This window comes from Quercus robur, chromosome 3 (assembly GCF_932294415.1).
Source record: "Quercus robur chromosome 3, dhQueRobu3.1, whole genome shotgun sequence".
In the NCBI taxonomy this organism is placed as follows: domain Eukaryota; kingdom Viridiplantae; phylum Streptophyta; class Magnoliopsida; order Fagales; family Fagaceae; genus Quercus; species Quercus robur.
In genome coordinates this window covers 54984924-55000112 of record NC_065536.1, presented here as the reverse complement: position 1 = coordinate 55000112, position 15189 = coordinate 54984924, and the positions used below count along the sequence as shown (strand labels likewise).

The window sequence follows — 15189 nt, the reverse complement described above, 5'->3', positions numbered from 1 at the left end:
AGTTTGAATTGGTTGATTAGTTATTGTAACTTATGGAATCTATCTAATTCACACTATGACATGACCTATTGACCCTGCATGTATGCATGCAAGGGACTTGAAAGTTGTCAATCGTTAGGAAAAATATTTTATGAAACAGTCTAATAAGATATTTTTCTCATAACATTTGTGATTTCACACATATACTGAATGAGATATCTCATGAGTTGGTTGCATAAGATACGTTCTCCAATTGCTAACTTTGAAGATCTACGCTTGGGCGCCGTCTATTGATGACATTTGACATTTCCAACAGCCAACAGGAAGAGTTTTATGCAGAGTAGACGGCAGTTGATAAACAATACAAAACAGCTCCTCTTATCTATCTGCGAACCTAACTGATTGTGATGTACACAATAGCCACCGCATTGACTTTCAAGGTTTAATACTAAACTGATCAATCATTCCATCCAAATCCAATGAAAACAATGAGGCAGTCTTTTAACACTAACTAAACTGATCACACAATCCCAGTAGGTATCTAAGGAAGTTCGGTCACATGTAAACCATTTGAAATTTCATATTATTTAAACTATAATCATTTTATATAGTTCAAGCCAGCTGGGTTTGAGTAATTTCGATCTTTCGAGAAACCAACCCAAACCAAATATATGGCACAAGTTGACAAGCCATGGAATGACAATGTACTTCACTGTATCATATTCAACACGCACATGTTAAGGTTTGGGTTGTCACCAAAAAAAAAAGGAAAGAGAGATCACAATCATCACATGTTAAGGTCTTCATCACCATAAAATATCATATAATACTGGTGGTTCAGTATACATTGATTTATATTAGTATTTTGAAGAGCCATGCAATGACACTGCGGGCACGCCACCTTAATCCATATAATCAAATGGTACTTAAAATACTCAAAGGGTATCAAGTTCGGCCTATTGCTCAATTATTTGACAAACATACCTAAATCCGACAAATTAAACAGCAATGTAATCCTGTTCTCCCACTCTTAATAAACAACAGCACTGAAATCCTGTTAAATATTTCTTTCAAAGCTTAGCTAGTAGCTCATTCTGGATAGGCTTTACAGCCATCCCATTGTCCTTAATTTCCACATCGCTTGTATTCGGAGGGACATCCACTGCTGGTGAGCAATTAAAGAACCCATGTGGCTGCATTAATAGCAAACAAGAATCAGATTGTATTCCTTCTGAGATATCTGCAAACAAATAAGTATGAACTCTTTAAAAGCATAAGTTGCAGAAATAGAAGCTTTGATTCCTACAAATCTAAAATCCATGGGAACCGTGATATGCATTAGCTCTGTTTGTAGTAAAATAGAGTGATATATGTTCAAAGAGTATAGTCCATAGTTTTGAATTCCATTCCTGATTGGTTACTAGAATGGAATATTTCGGTATCAGCTTGTATCAATATATCATTTCAGGCAAAAGCCTGTGAAGAGTAATTAAGTTTTAAGTAATTTATTTTAATCAAATTAAAAATGTAAGTGAGGTACTAGATAACAGAAATAAATAAATAAAAATTAAGCAGATCTTTCAGTTAAGGAAAAAAAAAAAAATGTAGCATCATTGTAAATAAACAAGCATCATATACTTGTTTTGTTTTATTCTATGAACTTTCCTGGAAGTTTCCTTTGTACTCAGCAAGTATCCAATGCTCCACACATGATCTTTGCATTGGTTTTTAATTTATTTTTCTCATCATACACTCTCTCATTGTCGTAAGAGCTCACGCCTCCACTTCAATTTTTTCCCCAGATCTCACCATCTCCTCTTTAACTCTTGTTTTTATTTATTTATAATTTTTTTTAATAACAAATTCTCTTAAATTTTTTGTATTTGGGTTTATGATTTCTCTTCTTTTTCTTTCGTTTGCTGCAAACTGCAACATTTCATCACCATCCGGTCCATCCCCATTTAGTGTGAAGAGTGTGAATACCGATATTGAACGCAGAGGTTGTAGCTCATTTTGGACCAAAACAAGCCAGAATGGATCGGTATTTTGGGCGAGATGGAACAAAGGGTTCCTTGTGCCGCTTGGTGGCCAGTGTGAAAAATTCCAGCCGTATAGGCTGATATGAAACGGAATTTAAAACCTTGGTATAGCCATGAAACCAACAATGAAGCCTTAGTCCTAGAATTTTGGGTCTGCTATGGATCCTTAATCTCAACCTCAACAGACTAATTTTAAAAAAAAACCCAACCCCACCCCCCAAAAAAAACAAAAAAAAAATTGAAGAACCTGAAAAACATTGACAAAGAGAAATGTTGGTATGATGAGTAGAATACCATGAGCATAAAACCAAGGCGTTCTACAGGCATCACTGGCCAGTCTTCCAGCCGAGGAATGTGTGTCATTCCAAATACATACCTGCAATAATTTGACAACATAATCAAATTCAGCATGTCAAAATACATGCATTAGAACAAGAAAGAATATATCATTTTACCAAGAGATGTCTAGATCCCTTAAACGCTAGATTAAGCTCAACCATGCATACAAAAATCTTCATATTCCACTGTAGCTGAAAGTGTGAGCTCATAGCAAGCCCAAGACTATATATGTCGCATGCATTATTACTGCCTGATCATAATCAAAATCATTATTTTTTTTCTTTCTATAAGTGAAAGTTGAGAAGATTTGACCTCTGGATAAACCCCCCACAAAAGGGGATGGAATGCCACTGGGCTAGATGTCCATTGGCAAATCAAATTTAAATGATACATACATAAACATTCGCACATTTCATTCACATGGTACATAAAGCATATCTTCCTGCAAATAAATTTGCACACACACTTGCACACATACATACAATCACATGCATTATCATCATATTTCAATACTAAATAGTTACAAATATATACATTATATATATAAAGGAAGAGAACCAACCAAAGAACTATGTCAGCTTCTTCCAATGATCTATTTTGATTAACCCAAGTAGCCAATCCTTCCCCAACACGTGGATTTTGATTAGGAAACTCTCCTCCCGGATACTTTTCATCACGTGCATAAGGTGTGACCCAAAGATTATGCTTCAAGAAAGTGGCTCTCCTTAGAAATTTTGCCTCAGAACCAGCTAATGGTAAACAATTTGAACCAGGTACAAGTTTGTAACCTGTTAGCTGTCCAGTCCGGTTGACATTTCTTGTGTTTCTGATCTGAATTAAGAATTGAAATGCATCATTCAGGAACTTTATCAACTAACATAAACTGCAAAGATGATAAATCATACACATGTCCTCCAACATAAGCATCTCCTCACCAAAGCAAAGGAAAACGAAAGACAAAATACCAAGCAAGTTACGAGACCAACAGTTGCAGAATTACTGACACACATAATGGCTACATTCCAGAATCTATTCAACAAGTCCAATGCAAATGGCAGAAGGATTCATTGACTTCAGAATAAAGCAATTAAGTTTCCTAACATATGAACTAGGAATCATAAAAACAACAAAAAAATATTACACTGGATGAGGATTAGATGTAGGCAACAATAACTGTCCTAACAATCACAAATCAAAGGGAAAAAAAAAAAAAGCACTATCTTGAAACTAACATCACTTGTCATCTCAAATATATAAGCAAAAACAAAATGAGAAAGGTTCCAAACAAGTTACAATAGGACTTCAGCAAGAACAAATCTTACAATCCAATGGCGAGCAGATAAAGGATTACAATCACGCATTGCTTGCATTTCAGATCTCAGTAGTTCCTCTTCAGCATAGAAAGCATTATTATGAACATTATCTTTCCCTGGCTCTTCAACTTTAAGATTCACCTCAACAACCTAAAAGAGCAAAAAAGTTCAGATCTACCAATCATCATGAGGGAAAATATGAATTTTTTTTTTTGGTTCAAATGACCGGTGATGTTATAGTCCTTGTAAGAGCAGAAATAAATTAAAAAGGTACCCACTCATAGCATTATAGGGCGAAAATCAATCAAAGTTACATGGGAAATCATCATCAATATGAAATATCCACTGAATGCCTCCATCTTTTGGCAATATATCATTAGCCATATCAGTAGATCCGTGAATCTCCTAGAACTGTAGGTTTACATAGACTAATAGCCCCAAAATCTCACATAGAACCAGGCTAACCTTCCAGGACGAGGAATTACATTAAGTTCACCCAATAATATCACCTCATATTTCCCCACTGACTCTATGGAAGGGCTTATGTAATTCTGAAGATTCTTAAAACTTTCAAGGCCACCTCAAGGCAGAGAAAAAATTCAGTAGTCATTGACCTGATGAGTGAACAAACTCATTTGTACCATAAATCACAAAGAAAACAGCTAATACTGAGTATGAGTAGTAGCAGCTGAACCACCAATAGAGTTTAGCATGACATTAATAATAAAATAAAATTAAAAGAAGAAAAAACCAAACAGAACATACTGTAGACTAAAACACAGAAGAATAGTACAATTGAAGAAAGAATCCCAAGCTTGTGTAAACCTACCTGATTAAATGCTTCACCAGGCTTGCAATCAACTGCCATGTCCATACGTGCTACAAAAAAATGTTGATGGACAGGTGCATATAAGCCAGGAGCAATGGTCGTACCATATTTTCGGGCTTCCCCTTGTTGTAATGCTCCTAAGCTAAGAATTCCTGTGAGTTTAACCTCTGCTTCGATCTTTCCATCCTATAGCAGAAGAAAAGTAACGAGAATGCATCTTGAGTAGCATACTTAAAACAAGAAAATCATGCTGCAAACTAACAAGATACAAAAAATTAAAAAGGCAGCCAATTGTAGCAAGCAACTCAAAATAATGTAACCATACAACCAAATGTTGCCATCAAGAAGGTAACAGGAGCCCCATTACAGACCTCAGAGGACTTTGTTACAATATGAAAGGAAAAATGCTGAATTTACCATGACAATGTGAGTGATTCTGGCGAGCAATCAAATTGAATTCAGGTTTACACTAACTTGCCTGATAAAAATGCCAGAAGAATCCATACTCATAGTTAGCCACAGTGCATATAAAAGACACTGTCAGCCTTCTCGATCGTCGAACTTCTGCTAAACCAGTTCTCCAATCATGATGTTTCCACAGAAGCCCATGATCCTCTTCATGCAAGCATACACAATTCTCAATTGTATCAACACCCCCATTAAAATTTGTGAAGTGTGCATCGAAGTACTTGACATACCCTAAACAGTCACAACCCTGCAATGCTAGAATTATGTCAAACATAAATACTTTAAAATTAAAACAAAGTGAAAGTAGTAGACAATCCTGCAAGGAAAAAGACAAAATAAGCAGGGAGAAGACAAGTATCCTGACCTTCTTAAGTGAATGTGCATTTTTCCCAAGCCCATCTTCCCCTGCATCAAATGCATTCTTCCTGTAATGTGGTTCATTTGGATCTCCATAAGGGACCACCATCTCAACAAAGCTTAACCTGTGGGCCACAGGTCTCCGACCTCTACTACCATCAATATATGCAACAGAATAAATTATCAAACCCTCCCTGGGAGTGAAACCGACACGAAAATTCCACTGCCAACCAGAAATAAAAATAAAATGATAAGCAATACAACTTGTTAAACTTAAAAGTAATCATTGATGTAGTTTGGCAAACAAGCACCTTTTGCCATTGAACAAAGTTCCCATTAGCACGAAAACTTGGACCCTCAGGCTGAATAATTTGTAAGGGTTTCACATCACTTCGATCAACACCCCCTCGTGTTTCTCCAGGAGTGTAATTTCTTAATGGGTCAGCAGGTGGTAAGGGAACAAGTTTACGATCTTCAAACTCAATAAGCACCATATTTTGCATATCAACTAGTACATGGATTCCTTCAACTGGGCGAGCATAACCATTTTCCATAGGGCAGTCGCTCTCAGTTCTACAGAAGATTAGCGGTTTAGCAAGTCTGCGGCTAGGAGCATCAGCATCACTGTGATATCCAACACACCTGTAAAAAAGTTAGCACACCAAAGAGTTAAAAAGAGTGCAATTCATTAAAAACATAGTCAAAGTAACATATATCTATTAAAACATGTTCTCACATAATATTCACATAAAAGAATCTCAATGCTGTAACTAACCAGGCATCGACCATCACAAGATCCATATCCTCAATGCCCCTTCTTTTCATTGCCTCCCTAAATGGAGGAAAGTCTTTTACAACAGCTTCACATTCAGCATATTCAACAGCATCCTGTAACAATAGAATCAACCAAGAAGAACATCAGTGTTGGACGAACAGTTACAGAAGCAATTAGTACAGAACTAGGCTGATGCTTAGTGGGGAGGAATTGCAAGGTTAAAGTATGCTATCAAATGATTACTATAAGAGATAGCTGATCATCAATCAAAAGATCATCTTTTTACAAAATCAATGAAAGAATAAAAAATCTTACGATGGGAAGGTTGCTGAGGTGTTCATAAAACTCCCTCAGTGAATGGATAAAAATAGGAATTCTATATTGTAGCATGGTTGTACGAATTTACTTCAGCTTCTTTCTCTTAAAATCAGAACCATTTCAAAATGCGCAGTTAGTAGTTTCTCAAGATAGAAAATTTTCAGTGTAAATTCACATGAGAGCCCCACTACAAATCCAACCAAATAATTTAAGTATCTATAACACATGGTATTTATAACTAAAAAATAAGGTCTTTTATGATGATTAATACTCATTTCAAACAAAATTTACCCTTGGTATTGATGTATCCAAATTTGTTCAATGGCCCAATCAAGATGATTGATCTAACTTCAAATACTATTTAAATTCCAATGGGTTATTCAAATTTTTTGTAAGACAAGAATGCATTGCAAATGATATTATTATTAATTAGCATTTGAAACATATGCTAAAATCTTATAAACTAATAAGAGATTTTCAGCTTAATTTCAAGGAAACCAACAGCAGATAATATACCATGGGAGGCTGAACATCTGGAACAACATTGGACAAAATAACTTTGCCCCTATGGTGACCACCTCGAGTTGCTGCATGAACTTCCGATAGTTCAACGATCCACACACTTGTCTCATTCGACTTTTTGTTATACACAACTAGTCTTGCTTGCCTTGGAGGAAGCTTACTAGGAATTACAGGTCCGCCTTTTGCTTTGGGAAGTAATGATGGCTGGAAAGGAGGGAAAAAATATGCATCTGCCAACGCAACAACACTCTTTGCTGGTTCCACCAAAGCAACTTCAACAAAGCGCATGCTATCCCTAACCTACAAAAGGCAAGAAACCGTATCACTTATTCAAGCACCACAAAAAACAAGTAAAATGAACTCCCTTATTATTTAATGATCCAAATCATAATTCAGGTTTAACAATAATAATAATGCAACTAACCTCGGGGGTTGCTCCAGCTGCCCGGACAGTTGCCACTGCCACAGAGATTTCAGCAGCAGATAAAGGGTCCAAAGGGTGACTAGTTTGAGCTCTCACCATGCTTAGGATACCTACATGCAAGCACAAAAAAGACGATCTTTAAGCAACATAACTGAAGAGAAATGCAATCCAACCTTTCATATAATCTAAGAAGAAAGGCGCTTTGGTAGATTTGGAAATTTGAGATGCCATTTTCCTTGTGTCAGCAATTGGAGGCAGATTAGTCCAACCAAGTCAATTATGCACACCCATAATCTGTTTTGACAGCTTAAAACTTTGAAAATTATCTAAGTAAAATAAAGAAAGAACATTTAGGATGAGATTGAGAACCTCAAACTCAAACCAACAGATTTAACACCTATAGAGAAAAAAAAAGCGAACTTGTTTAGTGTTTGATTGCTAAAGGAAAAAAAATGAAGGGGGGGAAAAGGGAAATTGCAATCTTTATAAGTGATAACATTTTAATTATTTGGGACCCGAGAAGACAAAAAGGTCCACTCATTTGACCCCACTTTGTTTACTTTCTTTAGCTGATCCTGGAATTCAAAGAAACAACAGATACCTAAAAATAAACAATAAAATAATCCCACAAGAGTTCCTGTTCATCCTTCTTTTTCCTCCATTTTTCTCAGCAACCAAACAAAGTTTTAATCAAAATCACTGTTCAAAAATAAAGATCAAGCTACAAAAACATAACTTCAAAAAAGAAAAAAGAAAAAAGCGAGAGTATTCATTCATTCATTTATTTATTCATTTTTAAAACCTTTGGATGGAGCAGAAGCAGTGTTTGTAGGAGCTGGGTCAGTGAGAGTGTCAAAGGCAGGGACCATGGTCGGCACAGAAGAGCTCTTGCGGGTCGGATCCTGAGATGGGTCGGGCCAATCCTTGGTGGGCTTTCGAAGAGGTTGAGGTGGCGGTGGTAATGATGATCTGGCAGTGGTGGTGGTGGTGGTGGTGGTGGTGGTGTCGTTTTGGAGGCAACAAGGCGTCGTTTTTTCCTGAGTTGTGGCCATTGTAAAGGGTTGGCAAGCTCACCGTATCCACCGTAGTAATTATCACTGTAGTACTCCACTGACATACAGCAATGTCTAGAGAGAGTCTCCCCCGACGTTTTTTCTTCTTCGGCTTCTTCTTTCTTTCTTTCTCTCTCTTTCACTTTCCAGGAAAAGAAAAACCGAACAAGAATGGAAATGGAAATGGAAATGGAAATTTGAAGTGCAAAGTGCAAATGCCTATGTACTTTGGTTTTGGTTAAACAGGCTTTGATGTTTTGGGTGATTTTACATATCGCTTTTGAGGTATCTATTTATAGAAAAAGCCAAATGGGTTTTTTTTTTCTAAAAAAAATTAAAAAGAAAATGAAAAATACAAAAACCAAATGGGTTTCGAGTTTCTACTTTGGAGTGAAAGTGAAACTCAAGAAAATAAAGAGCAGTTAGGTGAGCTTTCACATTTTCCTCGTCTTTTCTTTCTTACTTTTTCTTTCGCTTTTGTCTTAAAAAGTGTTCCACGACATTTTTATTTTTTATTGATTTTTAGTTGTTATTTTTTTATAATTTAAAATTTTAATTTTTTTTCTAACTAATAATAATTTGCCACTTATTTATCATGAAAAGTTGTAAATATATCATTTCTCTAAAATGTAGTGATCCATGACATACTTTTGTAACAACCCAACACTAAAATTACTTTTTTACCTATTATAAACACAACACTAAAATTACTTTCTACCTACTAAAAACAGACACTAACAACTAATAATAACAAATCACTTAAAATTTATTGTAAAAACATTATGTACATAGATTTTTCTCACTAAGAAATAACAAAAATTATTAAAATTATAGATTTAAAATTAAACTGGCTTGATTTCTTATAAAAAAAATAACTTGATTGTATTATAAAAAATACACTATTAAAGGGATTAGTTTTTATTTTATCTTTTTGCAATAATGTACCTTTGCCGTGGCCCAAAGTTTTACAATACACTTAGATGTATTACTAATATTATGTATGTGTAGCTCTCTTTTTTTAACTTGAATTTCAGCCTTTACCTTCCAGCTCACATACACTTTTACTTATATAGAGTAACTATCACACTAATGATGCACGGTGTTTTTTTTTTTAGTAAATAATACAAGTTTTACTATATTGAACTTATAAATTAATGCGTCACCTATTATAAAGAGGCATAGTTGAAACCTACCAATATATATATATATATATGTATATATATATATGGATTGGGTTCAAGTTATACCTGGTGTAACTTTGAGTAATGTTACACTACCCAATAACTTGTTAATGAATTTATATTTTGAAAATTTCGCCATTAGATTACATGTTTTATATATTCTAAATATGCATGTCAATTTTCATATCAATCAGATGTTATTTACCATTCGATCCATAAACTCATCTTTTATGTATTATTTTAAATTACAAAAACTTGAATTTATACAATTGATAGATGATATGACTATTGATTTTTGATCACCTTGAAATTTTGTAAGCATGGAGAATATATAAAGATAATGTAATCCAATTGTAAATTTGTCCAAATTCACATACAATTAAAAAATATTGATTAGTATGATTTGAACCAGGTGTAACTTGAACCCAACCTTATATATATATATATATATAGAGAGAGAGAGAGAGAGAGAGAGAGAGAGAGAGAGAGAGAGAGAGAGAGAGAGAGAGAGAGAGATCATCCCATATGCCGTCTCAAACAAATTGTTGCTCATATCATCTGAATCTATTTATTAATTACCATGTAAATTTCATGTAGTAAAACTATAATACCTTTTATCATTTTTTTTTCTATTTTTATTGAGTTTGGACAAAAAGTTTATCCAGAAGCTCATAAGGACAAGGGATAGGGCATAGAGTCGGATGATATGAGCAACTATTTGTCTAAGACATCAAGAACATTTGGATAGAGTTGAAAATTTAGTTTTTGGTTGTATTGTGCGTTTTTTAGTAGGTCTCGTGTACTGTTTTCAGTTTTTAGCAATAAGCGGTATCCAAATAAATCCATCTATGTATGTATATCTGCTCTAGTTAAGAAATAAGACTCATAAGGTTAATTACTATTTTTCTTATTTTTTGTTGTGTGATTGTGAGGTTCATGACTTCATGTGCACAGGCATATCCACGTCTTGAAATTTATTTCTTGACTCCCATGAATTGATGTCATTTTTGGGGGAGCATTCGATGATGGTGATGATTGATGAATGATGACCGAGACGGAATTTATGTGCAAATTTGGAATTCTGATTTTTTTTTTTTTTTCACCCTTATTTGTATATATATGTTTTTAATAAAAATGACCTTTTAAAGTTTATTTCTTTTATTTTTGTATGTCACTTTTAATTGGAAGGAATAATTATTTTATTTTATTTTAATTGTGAACGACCTGTGTATGCACCTCTCTCACATTTGTAAGCACGGGTTATGAATTTTATAAATAAAATTTTCCTTGATACACGTAGCTTGGTCTTGTTGATGAATGATGACAGAGACGGAATTTACGTGCAAATTTGGAATTTTGATTAGTTTTTTTTTCACCCTTATGTGTATATATATGTTTTTAATAAAAATGGCCTTTTAAAGTATATTTCTTTTATTTTTGTATGTCACTTTTTAATTGGAAGGAATAATGTTTTTATTTTATTTTAATAGTGAACGACCTGTGTATGCAACTCCCTCACATTTGTAAGCATGGGTTATGAATTTTTTAAATAAAATTTTCCTTCATACACGTAACTTGGTCTTGTTGATGAATGATGACCGAGACGGAATTTATGTGCAAATTTGGAATTTTGATTAGTTTTTTTTCACCCTTATGTGTATATATATGTTTTTAATAAAAATGGCCTTTTAAAGTATATTTCTTTTATTTTTGTATGTCACTTTTTAATTGGAAGGAATAATTTTTTTATTTTATTTTAATAGTGAATGACCTGTGTATGCACCTCCCTCACATTTGTAAGCATGGGCTATGAATTTTTTAAATAAAATTTTCCTTGATACACGTAGCTTGGTCTTGTTTCTTCTACAATAATAAAAACATTCACAATGGAAAATGTCATCCTATCTTATTTTACTATCTCAAAAAGCTATTTTATCAGTTATACCATACCATTTTACAATATACTCAACATTTCAAAACTCTATTTTTTTCCCATTTTATTTAAATATTCTTTTTAATTCCCTTTTTTACTATTTCTCTTTTTCTCTTCATTTTCCTCTCTTTCTCCCTCAACCTCTAGCACTGGCTGCAACAAATTAAAAAAAAAAAAACATAGCCACCACACCACCACCAACACACAGTCACCCCCACATATCCCAGCACCATCCACTGGACCATCAAACCAAAACCAAAACCAAAACCACATTAAAAATAAAAGATAAAAAAAATAAAATAAAATAAAAACCATCAAAGTATCAGTTCAAACCAAGCCAAAACCCCTCATATCCCAGCAAACCCATTTAAAAAAAATCACCATTGGAGCTACCGACGAAGCCACACACACAACACACATCACAACAGCTCTTTTGGGTTCTCTCTCTCTCTCTCTCTCTCTCTCTCTCTCTCTCTCTTTGTTTTCTTTATTTTTTCTGTTCAAAGCTCTCTCTTTTTGGTTAGTGTCTTTGGAGATTTGGGTTTGGGTTTTCAGGGAGGGATTTTTGTTGGGTATGGCCGAATGGTGTTTGTGTTTATCGATCCACCCATTGATCAACAGATCCACCGATTCAAACCCACCGATCAACCGATCCAAACCCACCATTAATCGATCCCAACCCACCGATCTAAAGCCACGCCACCACGATCTCCGCCTATTCACGTTGATCCCAAATCCAAAATCCAAAACCCAGCTCTAGTGCAAGCTTTGAACAAGAGAATTCAGAACCTAGCCCTGGTGCAAACTTTGAATGAGAGAGAGAGAGATGTGAGAGAGGTAGTGAGGAGTGAGGAGCTATGAGAGAGAGAGAGGAAGTCTGAATGAGAGAACAAAAAAGTAAAATCAATAAAATATACTATTTTTGTTTACAATTATGCTGCAATGCAATCATACATTTAGGAGTGCAATGTAGCACAATTGCAATTTTGTTTTGCAATTGTAAGATTTTGCAAATCCGAATGTTGGGTGGTTTTTGGGCTTTAATGCTAAATCATCCCTACATATCCCATTTGGCAGTCCCAATGGGAATGCTCTAATAAAGGGAATTGCTTTCTTACAAATAATTAGTAATGGGATTGGGTGTACACGTGATATATATGTGGCTATAAGACTTTTCTTGATTTTAAAAATATGGATATATGGTAGGATGATATGTGAGAGACAAAAAAAAAGAGAGCTTTGCAAGTAGTAGGTATAACTAAAGGTGCCATTTGCCCTCTTATATGTTGGCAAGCTGACAGTGACGGCTCCAAGATTTTTTTTATTTTTTTTATTTTTTTTATTTTTTTTATTTTTTTTAAGAATGGTCATTAAAAATTAAAATTTTAATAAAAAAGAACTTAAATATATCAAGTTGTCGATAAAAAAAATCACATAAATACATGACATTTTACTATTTCCCTTTACAAGTTTTTATATTTTGACATCATTATGAGTTTTCATTATTATCTATTGTCAATATAGATAGGTATAACCATTTTATTTTGTAAAGTTTGTATAACATTTTGTATTTTTATGTAATTGGCATTATCTTTGTCATTGTTTTTATAAAAATATTTTAAACTAAATGATAAAACTCAACTCACATGCATTGTATTAATTATTGACCCAAAGAGCTGTTGAGTCCTGAATAATATTATCGCTAATACTATCAATCCCAAATAGCAATCATACACAAGACTCAAATATTTATGTAGAAAACCCTTTCTCCTTGAAGGGAAAAAATCCACGGGAGAAACTCCAAATAAATTTCACTATTATCAAATCAATTATAATATTTATTATGTATTATCAAATCAATTATAATATTTTCTTTGCACTCACATACACCCTCTTTGTGTCTTCTCAAAGCAAACCCTTTGCTCCATCCTCCTTGGTTATCTCCTTGAAGGAGGCAACACTTTGCTCTCTCCTCATTGGTTATCTTTCGAAGGCGGCAACCCTTTGCTCTCTCCTCTTTAGCTTTCTTTTCTTATTCTTTCTCTTTTCCACATAGCTCTCTTTAGCTATCTTCTCGAAGGCAGCAATACCTTACTCTCTCCTCCTTGGTTACTCCCAAGCGAAAATCCATTTTTTCTCTCTTGGTTTCACGCTCTATTTTCCCTCTCCCTATAGGGAGGACCCTTGGGCTAAAGCTATCGAATTCTTTGTATCTTTGTCTATTTATAAGACTCTTTTTCTATTCCCTCTTAAATTAGGAATACATTATTTCTTTAACAAGGAATAGATTTTCCTTCCATACCAAGGAATAGTATTTCCTTTCACACCAAGGAATAGACTTCCCTTCCAGACTAAGGAATAATCTTTCCTTCCACACTAAGGAAACCCAAATTAATCTTTCTTTCTTCAAAAAGGAAATCTAATTGACTTTCCAAGTCACAATTGAAATTTGAGACAATTTCCCAACAAGAGCCACATCGATCCATGCATATATAAATAATACTCTATGTGTCTACTTAACCAATCAAATGTTTTAAGAATCACTAACTTTACTATTTTTTTAATCGCTAACTTTATAACAAAATTAATATTATTATAACATGATAACAATATACACACATGTAACAAACCCTCTATATTTCCTAATTATTAAATTATATAAAGTTTTATTATATTTATACTATACATGCATGCACACATTCACATAAATAACATTATAACAAAAATAAATAAAATAAACAACACACACAATCAGTATTAGACATACACTTTTAACTCACAAACACTCACTATTTACTCTTAAAGTCAGAGATACCAATAGTCAGATAGAGAAAAAGATTCATGACAGTGAGATATGTGATTTATGTTATTAATTAGTTAATTTGGGGATGGACTAATTTGTGTTGTTTAGTTTTAGGCTGAACTGATCTATGTCAGAATGTGCAAAATTTAAGTCAAGGTATGCAACAATATTTTTAAAGATAAATTAAACTAATAAATAATATTTAATACATATAATTTGAACCCACTGAAGCGTAAATAATGTTGCCCTTGCACGCTAGTAGGGTTTGTTTATGCCTAACCCAAGAAGAAGAAAAAAAAAAAAGTAATTGCTTGAAGTTCTGACTTGGGAGGGGAGATTTAAAACTAACATTTATGTCTCTATACGCTTGGAAATATATGTAGATTTATATACATTAAAATCGAACACGAACCTTGACTCTAATAATACCAGTTTATTTCTATGGTTTTGAAACCTGGACTGTTCAAAGAACCAAAAAAAGGAGAGGTTCAAGATTTTAGGGGTCAGACTAAGGTTGGACTATGATGACATCATAATGAATTAATAATTAACTAAAATATAAATAAATGAAATAAATTTTAAAAAAAGAGCAATCTTGATTAAAAAATATATATATATATCTAAGAAAAATAAAATTATTCTCAAGCATATTTTATTCTCAAACAATTATAAGAAAGTTTATAAAAATAATAAAGCATAAAAAAAACATTAAAAGTTATAGTTAATTATTTAAGTATAAAACTATGAATATATTTGAAGGATTATAATTATAATTATTTCAATATATTCCCCCTTTTGAGATAGCAAATTAAAATAAATGATATAATAAAATATTATTAATATTGATTATAATATAA

At 33.4% G+C, this 15189-nt stretch overlaps 1 protein-coding gene across 2 annotated transcripts; it reads right to left on the bottom strand.

Moving 5' to 3' along the window:
* Positions 1–766: 766 nt before the first annotated feature.
* Positions 767–8688, bottom strand: LOC126718418 (amine oxidase [copper-containing] zeta, peroxisomal). Of its 2 annotated transcripts, none has more exons than XM_050420596.1 (12): positions 8166–8688; positions 7364–7473; positions 6934–7239; positions 6100–6212; positions 5636–5966; positions 5332–5547; positions 4978–5214; positions 4500–4685; positions 3680–3820; positions 2920–3188; positions 2313–2394; positions 767–1172 (listed from the first exon to the last, which is right to left on the bottom strand). In XM_050420596.1, exons 1-12 carry the CDS (start codon positions 8413–8415, stop codon positions 1050–1052), a joined length of 2364 nt encoding a protein of 787 aa, XP_050276553.1. In that variant the 5' UTR covers positions 8416–8688; the 3' UTR covers positions 767–1049. The 2 variants fall into 2 exon arrangements, with proteins under 2 accessions (XP_050276553.1, XP_050276554.1); XM_050420597.1 differs by lacking the exon at positions 8166–8688 and adding an exon at positions 7733–7865.
* Between the last annotated feature and the right edge of the window lie 6501 nt (positions 8689–15189).